Source organism: Bufo gargarizans, chromosome 3, assembly GCF_014858855.1.
Source record: "Bufo gargarizans isolate SCDJY-AF-19 chromosome 3, ASM1485885v1, whole genome shotgun sequence".
Lineage (NCBI taxonomy): Eukaryota > Metazoa > Chordata > Amphibia > Anura > Bufonidae > Bufo > Bufo gargarizans.
The window spans coordinates 351,707,128-351,734,641 of record NC_058082.1 but is presented as its reverse complement, the minus strand read 5'-3'; the positions used below and the strand labels follow the sequence as shown (position 1 = coordinate 351,734,641).

Sequence of the window (27,514 nt, the reverse complement as noted above, 5' to 3'; positions counted from 1 at the left end):
CACATATGTACCTTGTTTCTGAGAAATTATCATGACTTTTTTACTTTGGCTGTATAAAGGGAAAATTTATCAATTCGCTACCTGATTGGACTAGACAGTAGGGGCAGGTATACGCTAATTTTGTGGTTTGAAGCTATAAATTGTCTACGATGTCAAAATAAAGGAGCAACCATTTTATACCTATCAACGTGTATTGGTCTTCAGTGGTTGTCCGGCCGGTGATTCACACACAGACAAACCAGGGGCCCTTTCAATTGGTAGCAGAGGATGGTTCACTGACTATCCAGGTGAGTAATAATTTCTGCCACTATTTGTGTTGGTTGGAATGTTTCTCTCCTGGATACGGTGAATATCTGATGTATACTGGATGGCAGGTTAGTTGATAGGTTAGTTTAGTGTTCATATGACTGTGGGACAGACACGAGGCAGCACTCAGTGTTCTGCGTATCCTGATAGGAGCGGCGTCTCCTATAGGCACAGTGGTTGGCAGGGGATGTTGTTCCAGGAACATACATCATATTGATGGCAGGGAATTTTCCGAATGTAGAATTAGTCTCTTCGGACGTTGGCAGGGATTTTACAAGTGGGAATTAGTCTCACTTGACGGTTTATTGAGTTACAGGAAGGATAACTCTGGATTTATGTGAAACAAGGAAACAAGGTACCAGGAATATATGTAAAGGAATACATATGATACAAAGGAAAAAGTGAGGGAAATGCATACATCTCAATGCAGATGTTGGTTTCTAACTCACTAGGATTGTCTGTGGAGTGAATTGTTTATAGAACATAACTGTACAGTTATAACTTGGAAGGTGACATTGATTACTGCAGTCTATTAAGTCCATAAATGGTGTTGCCCATATTAGAAATTCTACACGTGTGATAAGAATATTGTACTGGTGGAAGATCTGATTGTGCTGGCTTAATTGATCCTCAACAATACTAACACAATTACTTGCTGCTATTTTTACGCTGCTATTTCCACCTCACTGTTTGCTGCTCAAATATATATATATAGAGTTCATTGTCAATTGCATTAAGCATTATGGGTAACAGCGTGGGAAAGGATCTGGATGGTGAGCCAGAGACCAGACCCACACCGTTACATTTTGTATCAGGCACCTGTGGGATTAGTGTAACTGATCCATTTTGGGTAAATATCTGTGACCGCAGTCAGCAACTGTGTATTACGCAGATCAGCGATGTAGGTCCTCGCAATGAAGGGGACTGGGAGGAGGTTAGAAAAATGGTGGGGCTTCACCCTAAATATAACTATCCAGCCGGTGCCTGGGATGAAAATTATATGAAAACATGTTTTAAAAAATGGGAGAAAGCATTAAAAGAGTATAGGAAGAGATTTCCACCAACCCATCACATATACTTAAAACAGGATAAGGGGACAGTGAGTAAAAAGGAAGAAGTTCCATGGTCAGAAATTCTGCCCTCCTTACCAGATAAACCACCGGCATATGATGTGACGGTATTAGAACCAGAAAAGGCAACACTCCCAGCTGTCTCTACGGAGGACATGCTACAAGACCCTTATGATAAGGTCCCCTGTCCAAAACAAGCAACCGCACCAGAATTATTATTATTTTCTGGTGAAAACCAAAAGAGAACCGGACTGTACCCGGATTTGGGAGATAGAGATTCCCTTTTGAGTACTGCAGTTATAGTGGCAGCAGCACTTAGGGAACAAAAAGATGTGGCTCCACAAGTCAAAGAGGCTCAGGAAAGGAGGAAGGAATATAGAAAAAGTATGGACATTTATGTACAGGAGTTGACACAACTGAGGGATAAACTAAAGATAGACATAGTCTACATTAAACAACTTCCCCTTCAGGGTTTCCTTCCCGTCGTGTATAATCACGAGAACCCAGATGATACTGACCTTCCTAGTGAGGAAAGGATGGATGAATTGAAGGGCATTCTGGGAGGAGAATGTGGGAAAACCAGAGCAGTGACTAACAAAAAGGACCAGCTGCTGACCGAGATAGAAAAACTAAGACAGGAGTACAGGAGGGTGAAAAAGGACTGGGAAACCAGAGCTCAGGAAGAATACGGTAGGAGAACTGAAACACAGATAGAGGCAGACAGTTTAGAACATGGAACGCCCCTGGCAACCTCCACCCCTAGAGTAACTGGAGTGATACAACCCCTGGCAGACAAATTTTCCAAACTCGCTATAACACCTGAGGAAGGGGATAAGAAAGGCACACAACTACAGCTCCCCATGATCACTGTAGGTGACACTGAAGTCCATATCCCTCTTCCTTTAGGATTAATGAAAGAACTGAAGGATATGTGTCCCAATCCAAAAAAGGACCCTAGAGCAGCAGCTATGTTTCTGCAGAAGTATACTGCAGGGAGTCAATTAACAATGGAGGATATTCAGATAATACTCTCAGCCATAGACCCAGACACTGGCTCCCAAATCGATGCAGACGAGATAAAAAAGGCATCAGAAAAGGAAGTTAGGGATGCAGGACAGGAAGTTAGCCGCCCCAATGTTTGGAAAAAGTTTTGGGATAAGATAGGAGTAGAATGGATGAAAAGATACAAAGGAGATTCAGGCTTACACACAATGCTAAATACAAAACAAGAGCCGAAAGAGGATTTTTATAGTTTCTGTAAGAGACTGTTGGATCTCTACAGTAGTACAGGGATGAATGCACCTGAATTGTTCAAGACTACATGTATGAATAATGGGGACCCTAAGACAACGCAGCTAATAAAATTAGTGAATAACGAATGGCTTACTCAATCGGTGACAGAATTTATGGAAGACATAGCAAAACGCTCAGCCTCTGGTGTTTTCAATCAAAAGGGAGGAGTATTCCCATTGTTAATGCAGCAGGACATACAACAGGAGTCTATATTGTCAGGTGGGGAAAGCAATTACATGATGATGTCAGGTTTCTCCCGGGGAAGGGATAATGGAAGGGGTCCGAGAAGTAGGGGCCAGGCAAACTACCCGGGAAGAGTAGAAAGGAATCAGAAACAGGGCTGTTTCATTTGTGGGAGTCTAGGTCACTGGAGGCGGGAATGTCCAAAGGTGAGAGATGAAGATAGGAGAGGATACAGAGGGAGAGGCGCCTCAGACTACCGAGGGGGACCCAGACAACAGGAAAGACAGCAAGATATGACAAGAAGACAGGGAGATCTTATTAACATACACTGGCCAGCACAGGATGGGGGAGTAGACAACCCAATCTGCAATCAGATTTACGGAGGTGGTCTGAGCATGAACGCCCGTCCCCACGGGGGAACAATCACTATTAGGGGTGCCCAGAACGAGTCCCGTCCTTCATTATGCATTTTGTTCCAACTGATTGGCAAGTTTTACCACAAGTAATACTGCAAATTGATGGTATTACAGTTAATTTATTGCTTGACACCGGAGCAACGACTTCAAGCGTAAACAAAATAGACTTCATTAATGACAAATGCACCGAAGGAAGTTCTATGGGTATCAATGGGACGACAGTGATACATAAGGTGACAGCACCGCTCCCGGTTTGTACTCTTACGGGGGAACTGGTGACGCACATGTCTTTTGCAGTCCTGCTAGAATGCCCCGTTTGCCTATTAGGAAGGGATCTAATGGCAGCATTACAGATTTCATTAGTCTTTGACAAAAAGGGAAGACTGACAGCGACCTCAATGAAATGTGACCTGACAAACCCAAAAAGACGTGACATGAATGGGTTCTTTTTAAGCCTACCAATGTCCCTGGAAAATCATCCAATCTGGGCTAAATGTAAAGACTCAGTAGGAACGATTAACTGTGAGCCCTACCGGCCCTGTTTGAAGGAGGGGGTTATGCCAACCTTTCAAAAACAATACCCACTGAGTGAGGAAAAGTTAGAGGGTATAAGGCCGCAAATTGAGAAATACTTACAGATGGGAATTCTTAGGAAAATTGTCAGTCCCTGGAATACACCGATAAATCCCGTAAAAAAAAATAATGGCACGTGGAGATTAGTACAGGATCTAAGGAAGGTAAACAAGGCAATTATCCCACTTCCCCCCTTGGTGGCAGACCTTACAGCTGTGTTTGGGGCCATTCCTGCGGGATCCAAATACTACACTGTAGTTGACCTCAGTAATGCGTTCTTTTCCATACCAGTGGCTTGGGATGCACAAAGTCTTTTTGCTTTTCAATGGGCTGATGATGGTCAGGTGACTTGGACCCGTCTCCCACAAGGTTTTGGGGATAGTCCAGCAGCCTTTTCTATTGTATTAAAGGCTACATTGGAAGATTGGGAACCAAAGAGGGGATCCACCTTAATACAGTACACAGATGACCTTTTACTCTCCAATTCGGAGTTAGAAGCCTGCGAAATAGATTCACGGAGTTTATTAGACCACTTGGCAAGCAAAGGACACCTGGCCTCGAAGAAGAAAATCCAATATGCAAGTACCCAGGTAGAGTATCTGGGGTGCATAATAGAGGCAGGAGAGAGAAAGATCTCACCCGCTAGAGTCAAGGCAGTGACCTCCCTAAGCAGGCCAGGGGACAAAGCTACAATGCTGTCCTTTCTAGGGTCAATAGTGTATTGTAGGCAGTGGATTCCTGATTGCTCCCACTGGGATTCAATCCTAAGAAAAACTACACTCACAGAAGCACCAAAGGTAGTGGAGTGGACAGAGGACAGAGTAGAAGCCTTTGAGAGATTGATTCGGTCCCTGACCCAAGCCCCAGCCTTGGCCCTGGCAGATTATGGAAAGCCATTCCAATTATACTGTGTGGTATCGGGAGAAACCTATGCAGCGGTTTTGACACAGACACATGGGGGAAGAAACAGGCCAGTTTCATACCTATCGAGAAAATTGCCTCCTGTAGTTCTTGGAATGCCTCACTGTCTCCAAGCATTAGCAGCCGCGGCCATGTCAGTAAAAGATGCTACTAAGATAGTCCATGGGAATGTAATGGAACTTTTCACCACTCATACAGTTTTGTCCCTCCTTCAAAACATGACCACACAACACATGACAGCTCAGAGACTGTCCGGATATGAGACCATATTACTCAGTACGGCAAACCTGGTGATAAAGACATGTCCAGACACCTCACCAGTGATAAGATTTTTGCATACACTTTTGAGACTTAAGTGTGAAGGTTCTGACGAACAAGTAGACCCAATACCTGAACACAGATGTGATGAAGTGATCTTGTCATGCACAACACCTAGGAAAGATTTAAAGGACACGCCACAGACTGACAGTATAGATGTTTTTGTGGATGGATCATGCACAAGACCAGATGACAGGACATATCAAACAGGTTACGCAGTGGTCATGCTCCCAAATCAAGTGATAGAAGCTGAACCAATTGTCACAACTTCGGCACAACAAGCTGAGCTGGTAGCGCTCACAAGAGCCTGTGAAATATTCGCAGGACACAAAGTGAATATCTATACTGACAGTAGCTATGCATTTGGAACAGTGCATGATTATGCATTAATATGGAAAAATAGGGGATATATCTCAGCAGATGGGAAGCAGATAGCGAATCAGAAGTACATAGATCACTTGCTACGTGCAATTCAACTACCAGAAGCTATAAGTGTGATAAAAGTGAAAGGACACTCTGCAAAAGGAGATTATCAAGCTATGGGAAACAACTTAGCAGACAGAGCAGCGAAAATGGCAGCCAAGAGAGACACGAGAAGGGAAAGCAAGTTATTATTCATGACAGATTTTGAAAGTGAAAACTGGGTGTCAGTAGTATATCAACTACAGAAGCAGTCTACCAGTGAGGATATCAAGTACTGGAAGTCTCAGGGACTGCAGATGACAGGTACAGGTATGTGGACAAAAGATCGGATATTGGGGGTTCCCACTGCATCAGCACCACTCCTAATATCCTATCTTCATGGTCCTGGACATTTGGGAAAACAATACATATCAGAACATTACAAGTCACTGTTCTGTACACACCAATTGCAGAGATTGATAGACGATCTGGTCGACTCATGCATGACTTGTGCACAGAATAATGTTCAAGGAAAAGCACACGGAAGACATGGGAATCTACCACCCCCTACAGGCCCTCTGCAAGATTTGCAGATAGATTACACACATATGCCAAAGCAACCCGGGAATATAAGATATCTCCTTGTAATAGTCTGTAGGTTCTCCGGATGGTGTGTAGCCATACCTACTTCAGGAGAAACAGCTGGTGTGACAGCTAGGGCATTGATAAATCAATGGATTTCAGTATATGGACTCCCTCGGGTAATTCATTCAGATCAGGGACCTGCTTTCCAGTCCAAACTAATACAAGAACTGACGAAAATTCTGGGTTTCCAGTGGAAGCTCAATATAGTCTATCACCCACAAAGTGCAGGAGTCGTGGAAAGAATGAACCGAACCATTAAGGATAGGTTAAAAAAGGCCACTTCAGGAACATTGAAGGATTGGCTGAAATTTCTACCCGCCATTCTCTACCAAATAAGAACGACACCAAATAAACAGACAGGGTTGTCACCTTATGAAGTGCTATTCGGTAGACCCCCTAATACCCGTGAGGAACCAGATATTGACAGTAACATTTTTGCCTTGCAGGAGCAGTACGTGAAACATTTGGTAGGTATACTCTCGGAAAATCATGATAAGGTTGCTGTCACCTTTCCTCCTCTTTCCACAGACCCAACTCATCCATTCTTGCCCGGAGACAAGTTCTGGTGAAACAACTGGCTGTCCGCCACAAGACTGGTCCAATATATCAAGGTCCATTTGAGGTTCTAAGAGTTGCTCGAACGGCTGTCCTTACTGACCAGAGTCCACAGTGGATACACGCCAGCCGGCTCAAGAAGACACCGGAAGGAGTCCAGAAGGAATTCCCCGGACAAACATGAGTCCATTAGACAAGATGCCTTCAAAGGAGATGACTTTGATCATACCCCCAAGCCTGCAAAATAGATATGAGCGATGGCTAAGAGGCTATCCTAAACCACTTTGTCCAGAGGATCCAAAGACTATGCAGGACTTGTATGAGGAAGAATTTATGTTCAGGGAGTATACCAATGAACTAGAGACAGAGGACTTGAAAGATCAAAACTTTCCTGAACCATTTAGTAAGCAGATGATTCAGAGAATGAAAATGGTGTGTGGTATAAGGAGTGATCATATGGAATGGGAATTCCATATGATCAAAGAGGGGATTGTAAGGAAATTATGTCTGTATCCACACATACATGTATATATATATTCAGTCTTATATGCTTGTATCAATGTATACAGAGTTCCTCTTTAAAGGAAATATTTTATATTCTTATAACACCAAATCTAGTAACACAAGCTAGCAGGAAGTGGCTGTCTGAAGCTCAAAACCGCATGGCTAGAAAGAGATATGCATGCTTTGCAAAAGAATGCCACATTTATGAAGAAGGTACCTGGAGAGAAAACTGCTGAATGCATGACATCATAACTGCAGAAACATATATACTCATATATACCTTTGTACGCATATATCTAACATGTGCATTAGAGATATATTTTACACTTGCTATAATACTGGTTATATAAGCATCTTGTATATTGACGTTCACCTTTTGTGAAGGACGTTTTATCAGATAAATGTTGGTACAAAATAAACAAAGATAATTCCGCGAAATATTTGAACAAAGCGAAGGTCGACAAACATGGTGGTTAGATATCTAAATTCTAAGAATTATAAATGCGTCACATATGTACCTTGTTTCTGAGAAATTATCATGACTTTTTTACTTTGGCTGTATAAAGGGAAAATTTATCAATTCGCTGCCTGATTGGACTAGACATGGGGGAGGTATACGCTAATTTTGTGGTTTGAAGCTATAAATTGTCTACGATGTCAAAATAAAGGAGCAACCATTTTATACCTATCAACGTGTATTGGTCTTCAGTGGTTGTCCGGCCGGTGATTCACACACAGACAAACCAGGGGCCCTTTCAATAGAAACCACCCAAAAATGACCCCATTCTATAAACTACACCCCTCATGGTATTCAAAACTGATTTTACAAACTTTGTTAACCATTGACACCATGTCCCATTTGAAGCCCCCCTGATGCTCCCCTAGAGTAGAAACTTTATAAAAGTGAAACCCATCTAAGAAACTACACCCCTCAAGGTATTCAAAACTGATTTTACAAACATTGTTAACCCTTTAGGTGTTCCATAAGAATTAATGGAAAATAGAGATACAATTTCAAAATTTCACTTTTTTGGCAGATTTTCCATTGTAATAATTTTTTTCCAGTTACAAAGCAAGGGTTAACAGCCAAACCAAACTCATAATTTATGATCCTGATTCTGTAGTTTACAGAAACACCTCATATGTGGTCGTAATCCGCTGTAAAGGCACACGGCAGGGGGCGCAGAAGGAAAGGAATACCATACGGTTTTTGGAAGGCAGATTTTGCTGGACTGTTTTTGTTACACCATGTCCCATTTGAAGTCCCCTTGATGCACCCCTAGAGTAGAAACTCCCAAAAAGTGACCCCATTTTAGGAATTACGGGAAAGGGTCGCAGTATTGCTGGTACTAGTTTAGGGTACATATGATTTTTGGTTTCAAGGTAACAAGAAATAGCTGTTTTGGCACAGTTTTTATTTTTTTGTTATTTACAACATTCATCTGACAGGTTTATTCATGTGATATTTTTATAGACCAGGTTGTCATGGACGCTGCGATACCTAATATGTATACTTTTTTTTATTTATGTTTTACATATTTAAGTTTTACACAATGATTTCATTTTTGAAGCTAAAAAAAAATCATGTTTTAGTGTTTCCATAGTCTGAGAGCCATAATTTTTTCATTTTTTGGGCGATTACCTTGGGTAGAGTATCATTTTTGCGGGATGAGATGACGGTTTTACTGGCACTATTTTGGGGTGCGTGTGACTTTTTGATCGCTTGCTATCACACTTTTTGTGATGTAAGGTGACAAAAAAGGCTTTTTTTACATCGTTTTTATTTTTATTTTTTTACGGTATTCACCTGAGGGGTTAGGTCATGTTATATTTTTATAGAGCAAGTTATTACGGACACTGCAATACCTAATATGTATACTTTTTATTTATGTAAGTTTTACACAATGATTTCATTTTTGAAGCAAAAAAAAAGAGCCATCTTTTTTCAGTTTTTGGGCGATTACCTTGGGTACAGTATGATTTTTGCACGATGAGATGATGGTTTTTTTGCCACTATTTTGGGGTGCATGTGACTTTTTGATCGCTTGCTATTACACTTTTTGTGATATAAGGTGACAAAAAATGGTTTATTTAGCACAGTTTTTATTATTTATTATTTAAGGTGTTCATCTCAGGGGTTACGTCATGTGATATTTTTATAGAGCCGGTCTATACGGACGCGGTGATACCTAATATGTATACTTTTTATTTATTTATGTAAGTTTTACACAATAACAGCTTTTTTTAAAACAAAAAAAATGTTTTAGTGTCTCCATACTCTGAGGTCACGGTTAGATTGGTACTATTTTGGTGGGAAAACGCCATTTTGATCGCTTGCTGTTGTACTTTTTGTGATGTAAGGTGACAAAAAAATGGTTTATTTATTTTTTATTTTTTACGGTGTTCATCTGAGCAGTTAGGTCATGTGATATGTTTATAGAGTTTTTATTTGTGGAAATTATGTTTTTGTTTATTTTTACTTGAAACTTTAAATTTTTTTGGGGGGAAACTTTATTTTTTCCAATTTTTTTTCACTTTTTTGTCCCACTTTGCGACTTAAACTTTTGGAGGTCTAATTCCCCTTTACAATGCATTCCAATACTTCTGTATTGGAATGCATTGGGCGTATGAGTAATACTGTGTGTATTACTCATACAGCTTCCAGCCTGTGAGATCCAGGGGGCTGGATCTCACAGGCACGTCACAGGAAGGCAGCGGCGATTCCTCAGAAAGGCATTGCGCTGCCTTCCATGCCATCGGGTCCCCCCTACAGCCGCATGACCACCACCGCCCGCCGGATAAGGTAAAACCGCAAACCGCTGGTCTGAATTGATCTGCGGTTTGCGGCGATCGCCGATGCGAGGGGTCACATGACCACCCCCAGCGTTGTGACAGGATGCCCGCTGAACGCTTTCAGCGGACATCCTGTTGCGATTAACCCGCACCGCAATGTCGTTTTAAAGTTAGGACGTATCGGTACGTCCTGGGTCCTTAAAGACTTGGCAAACATGGCATACTGGTACGTCCTAAGTCCCTAAGGGGTTAAAATAGCGTCGCTAACAGAAACCATCACCACAGTCGCCCTGTTCACTCAAACCTATACATGTTATATATCAAAACGATTGTCACAAAATAGGGAACTAATCGCAATAATACATTTTTCTCTAAGTTTTAATATTTAAGAAATGAAAAGCTATAATTAAACAAAATTACTTTTTAATAAGAATTAGCAGTTTTCCCCCCAAATTAAACCTAAAAAAGGGGGAAAAGCTCAAAAAACAAGCTAATTAAAAGTTCTAAGTGTCAAGTAAAAAACATTGCAAAAATTATTTTGGTAGTGTGGGGGTTAAGCTCTTTTTCGGGGTCATTCTAACAGATATGGCTTCAGGACACTAGGTTTCAGGTCCAAACAGTGCATTTATTGCGCCGCAGCAAACCAAACATAAATACAAAATAAACTCCTGCCCGGCTGGGCTCTAACTAAACATGACGTTCCTGACTCACCTAAGTCTCAGTCCACACCCTGTGAACCCATGCTGCTTTGTCAGCCAATGTCCCACAGCCTCCTGGCTGCTCCCACAACAAAGTCTCCTTGGGGATAGAGGTCTCTCAGCCCTCTCGGCTCAGACCACAGAGAGCCACTCCAGCCTTCTGTGTGCAAGTCCCCACCCTCTCTCACTCTGAGGATTCCATTATCCCCAGGTGATTACTGCACCTGGTCTTTCTTCAGACCTGGCGATTCTGAGGGAAGACACAGCAAATCCTGCCATATATCTCCCCTAACAACCATGAGGCATGTCCCTGCCTCACAGGTAGTAAACAAATAAAAAAGTTAGGGTCACTAAACCAGCATGTGCACAAAATCACAAAAAGTTGCCCGGACATTAAGGCCTTTTTTAGGCCTGGTCATAAAAGAGTTAAGGGCAAAATTGTGTTGGAAACTCCCTTACTTACCTGCATTCCAATGACAGCATAGATAAAAAACAGCATTACAATGAGTAAAGCCACATATGGCAGAGCCTGAGGGAAAAAAAAAAAAGAGAATTAACAACAAATAATAAAATACTGCATTTTATATTATGTTAAATTAGATTAAATTATTTGTAACTGATTTAAACCATTATATCTAAAAGTAAAACTATTTATTTAAAACTTTATTTGTTTCCGATTGAAGAGTCATTGCATTAGAGGGAATTTTACCTGAAAGGATTTTATGAAGGTCCAGAGCAGGGTTCTTACTCCCTCACCACGACTCAACAGTTTTACTAAGCGCAAAACACGAAACAAACGGAAAAATGTAATGGAGATCCTTGAGGAATCTTCTGCTCCTGGTGTGGCAGGAATGCCTGGTGTCTGTCATAAAAGTAAGATTATAAAATACAGTGAAATACTAAGGATTTTGTAGCTTTCTCTGAAAATAAATAATAGAAAGATTGCATAGTAATGTAACAATTTTCGCAGATGACACTAAACTGTGTAAAGTAATTAACACTGAAGAGGACAGTATACTACTACAGAGGGATCTGGATAGATTGGAGACTTGGGCAGATAAGTGGCAGATGAGGTTTAACACTGACAAATTCTAAAGTTATACTTTATTTACAAATGCCTACACAGGCGTGATACCTATCTTGCTCCAGGGATAAATTAATACATCACTTGTATTAATGTTAGACTCAAACTCATGCTGTCCATTGACCCCCGAAGAAGCCAGTAATCTGGCGAAACATGTCGGGGGACAGTCTTAGTTTTTAACTCAGCACATCATTCCACTGATAATAGTCCCTAGTAGTCCGACTGGCCTACTTTTCAGTGTTAGGTTCGCCTAGCGTATAGGCATGGTATCATAATCGTGCTGATCATTCGTTTGCAGAGACTGCTGCAGGCAGAACCTGTGCAAAATAGCTGGGTACACAGTGTGCTCATAGCTCATGGGGCCCAAAGCTACATGGTTGGCTGACAAACTTGCATAGCTGGTGAAAATAGCTGATTGCCTAGTGGGCTCTTAGTTCACGGGGTCCACAGCTATATGGCTGGCTGACAACCTTGTGTAGTTGGTAGCAGTAGTGCAGACATTATGAGGGCAGTAAACTGCCTACTCAGTGAGACGGTTATGAGCAAGTGCACGTGCTCCTTCCTCCAAATCACTGAACAGTATCCATTACTTATCAGTGGAGTGGTGACTGGATTTTTAACCCTTCTTGATATCTTGATTTGGTAACCAATGAAATTAGTCTCATATTCACATACAGTTTTAAGTCTAACATTAATAAAAGTGATGTATTAATTTATTCCTGCGGCAAGATAGGTATCACGCCTGTGTAGGCATTTGTAAATAAAGTATTTAAATTAACCTTACCAGACAAATCACCAGGACCGGATGGCATACACCCCCGTATCCTAAGGGAATTAAGTAATGTCATAGCCAGACCCTTTTTTCTAATATTTGCAGATTCTATATTGACAGGGAATGTCCCACAGGATTGGCGCATGGCAAATGTGGTGCCAATATTCAAAATGGGTCCAAAAACAGAGCCTGGAAACTATAGGCTGGTAAGTTTAACATCTGTTGTGGGTAAACTGTTTGAAGGTTTTCTGAGAGATGCTATGTTAGAGCATCTTAACGGAAATAAGCAAATAACGCCATATCAGCATGGCTTCGTGAGGGATCGATCATGTCAAACAAATTTAATCCGTTTCTATGAGGAGGTAAGTTCTAGACTTGACAGCGGTGAATCAATGGATGTCATGTATCTGGACTTCTCTAAAGCATTTGACACTGTACCACATAAAAGGTTAGTATATAAAATGAGAATGCTCGGACTGGGAGAAAACGTCTGTAAGTAGGCAAGTAACTGGCTCAATGATAGAAAACAGAAAACAGAGGGTGGTTATTAATGGTAAATACGCAGATTGGGTCACTGTCACTAGTGGAGTACCGCAGGGGTCAGTATTGGGCCCTATATTCTTCAATATATTAATTAATGATCTTGTAGAAGGCTTGCATAGTAAAATATCAATTTTCGCAGATGACACTAAACTGTGTAAAGTAATTAACACTGAAGAGGACAGTATACTACTACAGAGCGATCTGGATAGATTGGAGGCTTGGGCAGATAAGTGGCAGATGAGGTTTAACACTGACAAATAACTGACAAGTTATGCACATGGGAAGGAATAATGCAAGTCACCTGTACTTATTAAATGGTAAAACACTCGGTAACACTGACATGGAAAAAGATCTAGGAATTTTAATAAACAGCAAACTAAGCTGCAAAAAACAGTGTCAGGCAACTGCTGCCAAGGCCAATAAGATAATGGGTTGCATCAAAAGGGGAATAGATGCCCGTGATGAGAACATAGTCCTACCACTTTACAAATCATTAGTCAGACCACACATGGAGTACTGTGTACAGTTCTGGGCCCTGTAAACAAGGCAGACATAGCAGAGCTGGAAAGGGTCCAGACTGGAGGGCAACTAAAGTAATAACTGGAATAGGGCAACTACAGTACCCTGAAAGATTATCAAAATTAGGGTTATTGACTTTAGAAAAAAGACAATTGAGGGGAGATCTAATTAATATGTATAAATATATCAGGGGTCAGTACAGAGATCTATCCCATCATCTATTTATCCCCAGGACTGTGACTGTGACGAGGGGACATCCTCTGCGTCTGGAGGAAAGAAGTAGGGATGAGCGAACTCGAACTGTATAGTTCGGGTTCGTACCGAATTTTGGGGTGTCCGTGACACGGACCCGAACCCGGACATTTTCGTAAAAGTCCGGGTTCGGGTTCGGTGTTCGTCGCTTTCTTGGCGCTTTTGTGACGCTTTCTTGGCGCTTTTTGAAAGGCTGCAAAGCAGCCAATCAACAAGCGTCATACTACTTGCCCCAAGAGGCCATCACAGCCATGCCTACTATTGGCATGGCTGTGATTGGCCAGAGCACCATGTGACCCAGCCTCTATTTAAGCTGGAGTCACATAGCGCCGCCCGTCACTCTGCTCTGATTAGCGTAGGGAGAGGTTGCGGCTGCGACAGTAGGGCGAGATTAGGCAGATTAACTCCTCCAAAGGACTTGATTAACTGATCGATCTGCAGCTGTGGATCATTGAGCTGCTGATCCTCAATTGCTCACTGTTTTTAGGCTGCACAGACCGTTTGTCAGTCTCATTTTTCTGGGGTGATCGGCGGCCATTTTGTGTCTTGTGGTGCGCCAGCACAAGCTGCGACCAAGTGCATTTAACCCTCAATGGTGTGGTTGTTTTTTGGCTAAAGCCTACATCAGGGTGAAGCTGTCACACCAAGTGCATTTAACCAGCAATAGTCTGTTCATTTTTTGGCCATATACAAAATCAGGGGCAAGCTGCGCCTGTCACCAAGTGCATTTAACCCTCAATGGTGTGGTTGTTTTTTGGCTAAAGCCTACATCAGGGTGAAGCTGTGACACCAAGTGCATTTAACCAGCAATAGTCTGTTCATTTTTTGGCCATATACAAAATCAGGGGCAAGCTGCGCCTGTCACCAAGTGCATTTAACCCTCAATGGTGTGGTTGTTTTTTGGCTAAAGCCTACATCAGGGTGAAGCTGTCACACCAAGTGCATTTAACCAGCAATAGTCTGTTCATTTTTTGGCCATATACAAAATCAGGGGCAAGCTGCGCCTGTCACCAAGTGCATTTAACCCTCAATGGTGTGGTTGTTTTTTGGCTAAAGCCTACATCAGGGTGAAGCTGTCACACCAAGTGCATTTAACCAGCAATAGTCTGTTTATTTTTTGGCCATATCCCAGTCTAATTCTGTCACTAAATCCATACCGGTCACCCAGCGCCTAAATACTAGGCCTCAAATTTATATCCAGCTAAATCTGTCCCTAGTGCTGTAGCTGGGCGAGTTATTTAGTGTCCGTTCAAGCACATTTCTTGTTCTGGGTTGAAATACAATTCCCAATTTAGCAATTTCATAATTTAGTGGTTCCTGCTATATCAGAGCTATTTGAAATCTATCCCAAAAAGGGTATATAATATTGAAGGTGCACATTGGGTCATTCAGAATAACTTCACACACACCCGCTACTGTGTATTTCCAAGTCTAATTCTGTCACTAAACCCATACCTGTCACCCAGCGCCTAAATACTAGGCCTCAAATTTAAATCCCTCTAAATCTCTCGTTACCGCTGTACTGTTGTTGCTGGGCAAGATATTTAGTGTCCGTCAAAGCACATTTTTTGTTCTGGGTTGAAGTACAATTCCCAATTTAGCAATTTCATAATTTAGTGGTTCCTGCTATATCAGAGCTATTTGGAATCTATCCCTAAAAGGGTATATAATATTGAAGGTGCACATTGGGTCATTCAGAATAACTTCACACACACCCGCTACTGTGTATTTCCAAGTCTAATTCTGTCACTAAACCCATACCTGTCACCCAGCGCCTAAATACTAGGCCTCAAATTTAAATCCCTCTAAATCTCTCGTTACCGCTGTACTGTTGTTGCTGGGCAAGATATTTAGTGTCCGTCAAAGCACATTTTTTGTTCTGGGTTGAAGTACAATTCCCAATTTAGCAATTTCATAATTTAGTGGTTTCTGCTATATCAGAGCTATTTGAAATCTATCCCTAAAAGGGTATATAATATTGAAGGTGCACATTGGGTCATTCAGAATAACTTCACACACACGCTTCTGTGCATTTCCAAGTCTAATTCTGTCACTAAATCCATACCGGTGACCCAGCGCCTAAATACTAGGCCTCAAATTTAAATCCCTCTAAATCTCTCGTTACCCACCGCTGTACTGTTGTTGCTGGGCAAGATATTTAGTGTCCGTCAAAGCACATTTTTTGTTCTGGGTTGAAGTACAATTCCCAATTTAGCAATTTCATAATTTAGTGGTTTCTGCTATATCAGAGCTATTTGAAATCTATCCCTAAAAGGGTATATAATATTGAAGGTGCACATAGGGTCATTCAGAATAACTTCACACACACGCTTCTGTGCATTTCCAAGTCTAATTCTGTCACTAAATCCATACCGGTGACCCAGCGCCTAAATACTAGGCCTCAAATTTAAATCCCTCTAAATCTCTCGTTACCCACCGCTGTACTGTTGTTGCTGGGCAAGATATTTAGTGTCCGTCAAAGCACATTTTTTGTTCTGGGTTGAAGTACAATTCCCAATTTAGCAATTTCATAATTTAGTGGTTTCTGCTATATCAGAGCTATTTGAAATCTATCCCTAAAAGGGTATATAATATTGAAGGTGCACATAGGGTCATTCAGAATAACTTCACACACACGCTTCTGTGCATTTCCAAGTCTAATTCTGTCACTAAATCCATACCGGTGACCCAGCGCCTAAATACTAGGCCTCAAATTTATATCCCGCTAAATCTCTCGTTACCGCTGTACTGTTGTTGCTGGGCAAGATATTTAGTGTCCGTCAAAGCACATTTTTTGTTCTGGGTTGAAGTACAATTCCCAATTTAGCAATTTCATAATTTAGTGGTTCCTGCTATATCAGAGCTATTTGAAATCTATCCCAAAAAGGGTATATAATATTGAAGGTGCACATTGGGTCATTCAGAATAACTTCACACACACCCGCTACTGTGTATTTCCAAGTCTAATTCTGTCACTAAACCCATACCTGTCACCCAGCGCCTAAATACTAGGCCTCAAATTTAAATCCCTCTAAATCTCTCGTTACCGCTGTACTGTTGTTGCTGGGCAAGATATTTAGTGTCCGTCAAAGCACATTTTTTGTTCTGGGTTGAAGTACAATTCCCAATTTAGCAATTTCATAATTTAGTGGTTTCTGCTATATCAGAGCTATTTGAAATCTATCCCTAAAAGGGTATATAATATTGAAGGTGCACATTGGGTCATTCAGAATAACTTCACACACACGCTTCTGTGCATTTCCAAGTCTAATTCTGTCACTAAATCCATACCGGTGACCCAGCGCCTAAATACTAGGCCTCAAATTTATATCCCGCTAAATCTCTCGTTACCGCTGTACTGTTGTTGCTGGGCAAGATATTTAGTGTCCGTCAAAGCACATTTTTTGTTCTGGGTTGAAGTACAATTCCCAATTTAGCAATTTCATAATTTAGTGGTTCCTGCTATATCAGAGCTATTTGAAATCTATCCCAAAAAGGGTATATAATATTGAAGGTGCACATTGGGTCATTCAGAATAACTTCACACACACCCGCTACTGTGTATTTCCAAGTCTAATTCTGTCACTAAACCCATACCTGTCACCCAGCGCCTAAATACTAGGCCTCAAATTTAAATCCCTCTAAATCTCTCGTTACCGCTGTACTGTTGTTGCTGGGCAAGATATTTAGTGTCCGTCAAAGCACATTTTTTGTTCTGGGTTGAAGTACAATTCCCAATTTAGCAATTTCATAATTTAGTGGTTTCTGCTATATCAGAGCTATTTGAAATCTATCCCTAAAAGGGTATATAATATTGAAGGTGCACATTGGGTCATTCAGAATAACTTCACACACACGCTTCTGTGCATTTCCAAGTCTAATTCTGTCACTAAACCCATACCTGTCACCCAGCGCCTAAATACTAGGCCTCAAATTTAAATCCCTCTAAATCTCTCGTTACCGCTGTACTGTTGTTGCTGGGCAAGATATTTAGTGTCCGTCAAAGCACATTTTTTGTTCTGGGTTGAAGTACAATTCCCAATTTAGCAATTTCATAATTTAGTGGTTTCTGCTATATCAGAGCTATTTGAAATCTATCCCTAAAAGGGTATATAATATTGAAGGTGCACATTGGGTCATTCAGAATAACTTCACACACACGCTTCTGTGCATTTCCAAGTCTAATTCTGTCACTAAATCCATACCGGTGACCCAGCGCCTAAATACTAGGCCTCAAATTTAAATCCCTCTAAATCTCTCGTTACCCACCGCTGTACTGTTGTTGCTGGGCAAGATATTTAGTGTCCGTCAAAGCACATTTTTTGTTCTGGGTTGAAGTACAATTCCCAATTTAGCAATTTCATAATTTAGTGGTTTCTGCTATATCAGAGCTATTTGAAATCTATCCCTAAAAGGGTATATAATATTGAAGGTGCACATAGGGTCATTCAGAATAACTTCACACACACGCTTCTGTGCATTTCCAAGTCTAATTCTGTCACTAAATCCATACCGGTGACCCAGCGCCTAAATACTAGGCCTCAAATTTAAATCCCTCTAAATCTCTCGTTACCGCTGTCCTGTTGTAGCTGGGAAAGTTATTTAGTGCCCGTCAAAGCACATTTTTTGTTCTGGGTTGAAGTACAATTCCCAATTTAGCAATTTCATAATTTAGTGGTTCCTGCTATATCAGAGCTATTTGAAATCTATCCCAAAAAGGGTATATAATATTCAAGGTGCACATTGGGTCATTCAGAATAACTTCACACACACGCTTCTGTGCATTTCCAAGTCTAATTCTGTCACTAAATCCATACCGGTCACCCAGCGCCTAAATACTAGGCCTCAAATTTATATCCCGCTGAATTTGAATACAATACATTGGGCCAAATAATATATTTGTTGTTGTGGTGAACCATAACAATGAGAAAAACATCTAGTAAGGGACGCGGACGTGGACATGGTCGTGGTGGTGTTAGTGGACCCTCTGGTGCTGGGAGAGGACGTGGCCGTTCTGCCACATCCACACGTCCTAGTGTACCAACTACCTCAGGTCCCAGTAGCCGCCAGAATTTACAGCGATATATGGTGGGGCCCAATGCCGTTCTAAGGATGGTAAGGCCTGAGCAGGTACAGGCATTAGTCAATTGGGTGGCCGACAGTGGATCCAGCACGTTCACATTATCTCCCACCCAGTCTTCTGCAGAAAGCGCACAGATGGCGCCTGAAAACCAACCCCATCAGTCTGTCACATCACCCCCATGCATACCAGGGAAACTGTCTCAGCCTCAAGTTATGCAGCAGTCTCTTATGCTGTTTGAAGACTCCGCTGGCAGGGTTTCCCAAGGGCATCCACCTAGCCCTTCCCCAGCGGTGAAAGACATAGAATGCACTGACGCACAACCACTTATGTTTCCTGATGATGAGGACATGGGAATACCACCTCAGCATGTCTCTGATGATGACGAAACACAGGTGCCAACTGCTGCGTCTTTCTGCAGTGTGCAGACTGAACAGGAGGTCAGGGATCAAGACTGGGTGGAAGACGATGCAGGGGACGATGAGGTCCTAGACCCCACATGGAATGAAGGTCGTGCCACTGACTTTCACAGTTCGGAGGAAGAGGCAGTGGTGAGACCGAGCCAACAGCGTAGCAAAAGAGGGAGCAGTGGGCAAAAGCAGAACACCCGCCGCCAAGAGACTCCGCCTGCTACTGACCGCCGCCATCTGGGACCGAGCACCCCAAAGGCAGCTTCAAGGAGTTCCCTGGCATGGCACTTCTTCAAACAATGTGCTGACGACAAGACCCGAGTGGTTTGCACGCTGTGCCATCAGAGCCTGAAGCGAGGCATTAACGTTCTGAACCTGAGCACAACCTGCATGACCAGGCACCTGCATGCAAAGCATGAACTGCAGTGGAGTAAACACCTTAAAACCAAGGAAGTCACTCAGGCTCCCCCTGCTACCTCTTCTGCTGCTGCCGCCTCGGCCTATTCTGCTGCTGCCGCCTCGGCCTCTTCCTCCGCCTCTGGAGGAACGTTGGCACCTGCCGCCCAGCAAACAGGGGATGTACCACCAACACCACCACCACCACCTCCGTCACCAAGCGTCTCAACCATGTCACACGCCAGCGTTCAGCTCTCCATCTCACAAACATTTGATAGAAAGCGTAAATTCCCACCTAGCCACCCTCGATCCCTGGCCCTGAATGCCAGCATTTCTAAACTACTGGCCTATGAAATGCTGTCATTTAGGCTGGTGGACACAGACAGCTTCAAACAGCTCATGTCGCTTGCTGTCCCACAGTATGTTGTTCCCAGCCGGCACTACTTCTCCAAGAGAGCCGTGCCTTCCCTGCACAACCAAGTATCCGATAAAATCAAGTGTGCACTGCGCAACGCCATCTGTAGCAAGGTCCACCTAACCACAGATACGTGGACCAGTAAGCACGGCCAGGGACGCTATATCTCCCTAACTGCACACTGGGTAAATGTAGTGGCAGCTGGGCCCCAGGCGGAGAGCTGTTTGGCGCACGTCCTGCCGCCGCCAAGGATCGCAGGGCAACATTCTTTGCCTCCTGTTGCCACCTCCTCCTTCTCGGCTTCCTCCTCCTCTTCTTCCACCTGCTCATCCAGTCAGCCACACACCTTCACCACCAACTTCAGCACAGCCCGGGGTAAACGTCAGCAGGCCATTCTGAAACTCATATGTTTGGGGGACAGGCCCCACACCGCACAGGAGTTGTGGCGGGGTATTGAACAACAGACCGACGAGTGGTTGCTGCCGGTGAGCCTCAAGCCCGGCCTGGTGGTGTGTGATAATGGGCGAAATCTCGTTGCAGCTCTGGGACTAGCCAATTTGACGCACATCCCTTGCTTGGCGCATGTGCTGAATTTGGTGGTGCAGAAGTTCATTCACAACTACCCCGACATGTCAGAGCTGCTGCATAAAGTGCGGGCCGTCTGTTCGCGCTTCCGGCGTTCACATCCTGCCGCTGCTCGCCTGTCTGCGCTACAGCGTAACTTCGGCCTTCCCGCTCACCGCCTCATATGCGACGTGCCCACCAGGTGGAACTCCACCTTGCACATGCTGGACAGACTGTGCGAGCAGCAGCAGGCCATAGTGGAGTTTCAGCTGCAGCACGCACGGGTCAGTCGCACTACAGAACAGCACCACTTCACCACCAATGACTGGGCCTCCATGCGAGACCTGTGTGCCCTGTTGCGCTGTTTCGAGTACTCCACCAACATGGCCAGTGGCGATGACACCGTTATCAGCGTTACAATACCACTTCTATGTCTCCTTGAGAAAACACTTAGGGCGATGATGGAACAGGAGGTGGCCCAGGAGGAGGAGGAGGAGGATGAGGAAGAGGGGTCATTTTTAGCACTTTCAGGCCAGTCTCTTCGAAGTGACTCAGAGGGAGGTTTTTTGCAACAGCAGAGGCCAGGTACAAATGTGGCCAGCCAGGGCCCACTACTGGAGGACGAGGAGGACGAGGATGAGGAGGAGGTGGAGGAGGATGAGGATGAAGCATGGTCACAGCGGGGTGGCACCCAACGCAGCTCGGGTCCATCACTGGTGCGTGGCTGGGGGGAAAGGCAGGACGATGACGATACGCCTCCCACAGAGGACAGCTTGTCCTTACCCCTGGGCAGCCTGGCACACATGAGCGACTACATGCTGCAGTGCCTGCGCAACGACAGCAGAGTTGCCCACATTTTAACCTGTGCGGACTACTGGGTTGCCACCCTGCTGGATCCACGCTACAAAGACAATGTGCCCACCTTACTTCCTGCACTGGAGCGTGATAGGAAGATGCGCGAGTACAAGCGCACGTTGGTAGACGCGCTACTGAGAGCATTCCCAAATGTCACAGGGGAACAAGTGGAAGCCCAAGGCCAAGGCAGAGGAGGAGCAAGAGGTCGCCAAGGCAGCTGTGTCACGGCCAGCTCCTCTGAGGGCAGGGTTAGCATGGCAGAGATGTGGAAAACTTTTGTCAACACGCCACAGCTAACTGCACCACCACCTGATACGCAACGTGTTAGCAGGAGGCAACATTTCACTAACATGGTGGAACAGTACGTGTGCACACCCCTCCACGTACTGACTGATGGTTCGGCCCCATTCAACTTCTGGGTCTCTAAATTGTCCACGTGGCCAGAGCTAGCCTTTTATGCCTTGGAGGTGCTGGCCTGCCCGGCAGCCAGCGTTTTGTCTGAACGTGTATTCAGCACGGCAGGGGGCGTCATTACAGACAAACGCAGCCGCCTGTCTACAGCCAATGTGGACAAGCTGACGTTCATAAAAATGAACCAGGCATGGATCCCACAGGACCTGTCCGTCCCTTGTCCAGATTAGACATTAACTACCTCCCCATAACCATATATTATTGGACTCCAGGGCACTTCCTCATTCAATCCTATTTTTATTTTCATTTTACCATTATATTGCGATGCTACCCAAAGTTGAATGAACCTCTCCTCTGCCTGTGTGCTAGGCCTAAATATATGCCAATGGACTGTTGCAGTGGTGGCTGACATGAAGCCTGATTCTCTGCTATGACATGCAGACTAATTCTCTGCTGACATGAAGCCAGATTGTCTGTTACGGGACCTCTCTCCTCTGCCTGGGTGCTGGGCCTAAATTTATGACAATGGACTGTTGCAGTGGTGGCTGACGTGAAGCCTGATTCTCTGCTATGACATGCAGACTGATTCTCTGCTGACATGAAGCCAGATCCTCTGTTACGGGACCTCTCTCCTCTGCCTGGGTGCTGGGCCTAAATTTATGACAATGGACTGTTGCAGTGGTGGCTGACGTGAAGCCTGATTCTCTGCTATGACATGCAGACTGATTCTCTGCTGACATGAAGCCAGATCCTCTGTTACGGGACCTCTCTCCTCTGCCTGGGTGCTGGGCCTAAATTTATGACAATGGACTGTTGCAGTGGTGGCTGACGTGAAGCCTGATTCTCTGCTATGACATGCAGACTGATTCTCTGCTGACATGAAGCCAGATCCTCTTTTACGGGACCTCTCTCCTCTGCCTGGGTGCTGGGCCTAAATTTATGACAATGGACTGTTGCAGTGGTGGCTGACGTGAAGCCTCATTCTCTGCTATGACATGCAGACTGATTCTCTGCTGACATGAAGCCAGATCCTCTGTTACGGGACCTCTCTCCTCTGCCTGGGTGCTGGGCCTGAATATATGCCAATGGACTGTTGCAGTGGTGGGTGACGTGAAGCCTCATTCTCTGCTATGACATGCAGACTAATTCTCTGCTGACATGAAGCCAGATTGTCTGTTACGGGACCTCTCTCCTCTGCCTGTGTGTGTGCTGGGCCTAAATATATGCCAATGGACTGTTGCAGTGGTGGCTGACGTGAAGCCTCATTCTCTGCTATGACATGCAGACTGATTCTCTGCTGACATGAAGCCAGATCCTCTGTTACGGGACCTCTCTCCTCTGCCTGGGTGCTGGGCCTAAATTTATGACAATGGACTGTTGCAGTGGTGGCTGACGTGAAGCCTGATTCTCTGCTATGACATGCAGACTGATTCTCTGCTGTCATGAAGCCAGATTGTCTGTTACGGGACCTTTCTCCTCTACCTGGGTTCTGGGCCTAAATTTATGAAAATTGACTCTTACAGTGGTGGGTGACGTGAAGCCTGATTCTCTGCTATGATATGAAGACTGATTCTCTGCTGACATGAAGCCAGATTGTCTGTTACGGGACCTTTCTCCTCTGCCTGGGTTCTGGGCCTAAATTTATGAAAATTGACTCTTACAGTGGTGGGTGACGTGAAGCCTGATTCTCTGCTATGATATGAAGACTGATTCTCTGCTGACATGAAGCCAGATTGTCTGTTACGGGACCTTTCTCCTCTGCCTGGGTTCTGGGCCTAAATTTATGAAAATTGACTCTTACAGTGGTGGGTGACGTGAAGCCTGATTCTCTGCTATGATATGAAGACTGATTCTCTGCTGACATGAAGCCAGATTGTCTGTTACGGGACCTTTCTCCTCTGCCTGGGTTCTGGGCCTAAATTTATGAAAATTGACTCTTACAGTGGTGGGTGACGTGAAGCCTGATTCTCTGCTATGATATGAAGACTGATTCTCTGCTGACATGAAGCCAGATTCTCTGTTACGGGACCTCTCTCCTCTGCCTGGGTGCTGGGCCTAAATTTATGACAATGGACTGTTGCAGTGGTGGCTGACGTGAAGCCTGATTCTCTGCTATGACATGCAGACTGATTCTCTGCTGACATGAAGCCAGATTCTCTGTTACGGGACCTCTCTCCTCTGCCTGTGTGTGTGCTGGGCCTAAATATATGCCAATGGACTGTTGCAGTGGTGGCTGACGTGAAGCCTCATTCTCTGCTATGACATGCAGACTAATTCTCTGCTGACATGAAGACAGATTCTCTGTTACGGGACCTCTCTCCTCTGCCTGGGTGCCGGGGCCTAAATATCTGAGAATGGACTGTTCCAGTGGTGGGTGACGGGAAGCCAGATTCTCTGCTATGGAACCTCTCTCCAATTGATTTTGGTTAATTTTTATTTATTTAATTTTTATTTTAATTCATTTCCCTATCCACATTTGTTTGCAGGGGATTTACCTACATGTTGCTGCCTTTTGCAGCCCTCTAGCTCTTTCCTGGGCTGTTTTACAGCCTTTTTAGTGCCGAAAAGTTCGGGTCCCCATTGACTTCAATGGGGTTCGGGTTCGGGACGAAGTTCGGATCGGGTTCGGATCCCGAACCCGAACATTTCCGGGATGTTCGGCCGAACTTCTCGAACCCGAACATCCAGGTGTTCGCTCAACTCTAGAAAGAAGGTTTGTATACAAACATAGAAAAGGATTCTTTACGGTAAGATCAGTGAGACTATGGAACTCTTTGCCTGAGGAGGTGGTGATGGTGAGTATAATAAAGAAATTCAAGAGGGGCCTGGATGTATTTCTGGAGCGTAATAATATTACAGGCTATAGCTACTAGAGAGGGGTCGTTGATCCAGGGAGTTAGTCTGATTGGAGTCAGGAAGGAATTTGTTATTCCCCAAAAGTGGGGAAAATTGGCTTCTACCTCACAGGTATTTTTTTTTTTCCTTCCTCTGGATCAACTGGCAGGATAACAGGCCGAACTGGATGGACAAATGTCTTTTTTCGGCTTTATGTACTATGTTACTATGTTACTATCTTGCCATTAACAGAATAGTCACATAGATCCCAGCATGACCTAATAGATCAGACGGACATGAAGTCTTCCAAGCTGTTTTGTGTTAAGCTTTTAAACTAAATATTTATACATAAAAATGTAAGAGTTTAATGTATTTACAATGAACACAATTTTCGTTTATCAATTGCAAAAGAAAATATATATTTTTTGTAAAATGAATTCTTATAATATATTTGTTGCTTAAAGAACCCCACACTCTCCATTCATCTTTTGAATTTTCATGATTTGTACTGTACCATGGTGTTGGCCTCTGGATAAGTCAACAGTACCTGCTCGGAGGAGGTCCCCACTGTTTGAGAAGGTTCCATCGTTCCTGAAAGTGCTGCGGTCTTCTCACAGCTTAACAAGCACTGTGCTGTACATTGTATGGCGCTAAGCTGCACCTAGGCCATATGACCAATGAACATGACATCACTGGCCTAGGGAAAGCTGTGAAAAGCTGTGGAACGCAACAGAGCGCCGATGCCTTCTCCAACAGATGACCAGCATTTCGGACCCCAACCAGGGATGACCTATCCAGAGAATAGGTCATCAGTTAAAAAGTCTTGAAAAACCTTTTTAACCTAGTTGTTCAGGTGGTGCATGTGCGTTTGTTGATGTGTGTCAGGTTGATGCAGCAGTGGCAAAAATGACCCATCATGTAGAAAACTGAACTGGCTACCACGGTTTCTGTTACTGGTTTGTAGTATGACAGTAAGACTGGTGACTGAAGTTTGAATTTTTCTGAAGGTGCGGAACTGCACTACATTCGCAGTATTAGAGAATTTTATGGACAGCTGACTAGAAATAATAATGGCTGCTGAATTAAATATTGGTGAAGCACGGAGCTCTGTCACATCTGCAGAACAACAAAACAAGGACTGGCAAGAAGTACTACTGTTCACTGGATTCAATTTTGGTGAAGGCACTAAGCTGCACCACATCTGGTGAATGACAAGAAAGGGTTTTATGGAGAGCTGGCCAAAAGTATGAATGTCATAGAGAAGAATAAAATGTGGGTAAAAGCGCAGAACCACGCCTCATTTGGAGAACAACGAAACGTGTTTTACGGACAGCTGCCAAAAATACTAATCCCTGCTGATTTCAATTTTGGAGAAGGCATGGAACTGCACTAAAATTGCCACAACTAAGTGATATGCCAGCAACATGGACCGGTGGGAGTTCAGCTTGATCACAACTGGGATTTCTGGGCACGTAGAGTTCTTTACTGGCTTCATCGATGACTGACGGCGGAGTGGAGAAGGTGGATTCTGAACAGGAGAACAAGTAACTGATGATGACAATGACAAGCACTGGTTGTGAATGTGGCCTGGCTTTCCCAAAGAAGACCGAGAGACGGAGGACAGGCTTGTTCCTATTGCTGGCCAGTTTTATTTTACCACTGAAAATTTTCATGGACAGCTGGCCAGAAGTAGTAATACTATAAAACAGAGTTAAATTTGGGTGAAGGCAGCAACTCCTCCACCATCAACTTCGCCAGATTGGAGATCAACTTGAACACAAGCTAATTGCTGGTTAAGAATGTCTCATGATGGAGCGGAGGAAAAGGAGAAGAAGGAGCCTGAGCAGGAGAAGAAGTAGCTGATGGGGATGTCAAGGACACTGTACTACTTGGGGATGCAGCCAGGCTGCCACAAAGTAGACTGGGAGAAGGAGGAAAGACTTGTTCCGAATGCTGGTCAGGTCTATCTTATCATTGGATGTGGCTAAGCTGCCTTATTTGCTGCAATAGAACTCTGTTACCTATGTTTGTGCTTAATGCCCACAGCTTATTTTCATCCTGAAGATCTGGCACACAGCAGCAGTTTTGTGTGCCAGCCTCATGGAGAAAAATTGCAAAACAAGACACCATGAGCAAGCAGCAGCTGAGCTTGGCGTAGTATCAGTGGTATCACCAGTTCCTGAGCTGACCATAATAGAAGTAGATGTGGCGCTGGCATTTTTTTTTTTTTTTTTTAGGTTTTCACCATACGCTGCCTCTACTCTTTATTGCCACTGCACCCACCACCCTCCTCCTCTGATGCCATCATCACCGCTGCACCCCGATCCAGCTCCCAGGTCCTGTCCAACACACTAACATCTTCATAGTCCTCCCCCTCTCCCATTTTTATCAGAGTGTGATATGTCATCATGGACTCCTTGGCCTCCTAATCATTGCATCCTCGATATTTGCCACAAGTCCCATTTTCATCATGGCTACCGCTACCCCTACCACTATCACTGTGGCTACGAGTGCAACTTCTAATAATACCACCACTACAGCTATGATGGGGTCAACCGTCTGAACCTCATCCTTATGGCACTCCACAAATTTGAGGCTACTCACATAATTTATCAAGATGAAGACTATCTTGAGTATCTTCCATAGCACATGGGGTTTTGTATAGCATGAAATGGAATGTATGCTGCTGTAGGTGCTGGAA

The 27,514-nt window shown here is 43.9% G+C and overlaps 2 protein-coding genes across 5 annotated transcripts in view; one reads left to right on the top strand and one right to left on the bottom strand.

The window, feature by feature from the left end:
* Nucleotides 1–27,514, bottom strand: part of CACNA1S (calcium voltage-gated channel subunit alpha1 S) — a 1,015,758-nt gene that overhangs the window by 354,240 nt on the left and 634,004 nt on the right. For all 4 annotated transcript variants that reach the window (XM_044287793.1, XM_044287791.1, XM_044287794.1 and 1 more), the window contains exons 30-31: nucleotides 11,387–11,539; nucleotides 11,141–11,206 (exon numbers count right to left, since the gene is read on the bottom strand). In XM_044287793.1, the coding sequence (XP_044143728.1) occupies nucleotides 11,141–11,206; nucleotides 11,387–11,539 (219 nt within the window). The remainder of the gene's footprint in view (nucleotides 1–11,140; nucleotides 11,207–11,386; nucleotides 11,540–27,514) is intronic.
* On the top strand, nucleotides 185–2,673 carry LOC122933054. The gene is made up of 2 exons (XM_044287795.1): nucleotides 185–1,906; nucleotides 2,541–2,673. Exons 1-2 carry the CDS (start codon nucleotides 1,049–1,051, stop codon nucleotides 2,544–2,546), a joined length of 864 nt encoding a protein of 287 aa, XP_044143730.1. The 5' UTR covers nucleotides 185–1,048; the 3' UTR covers nucleotides 2,547–2,673.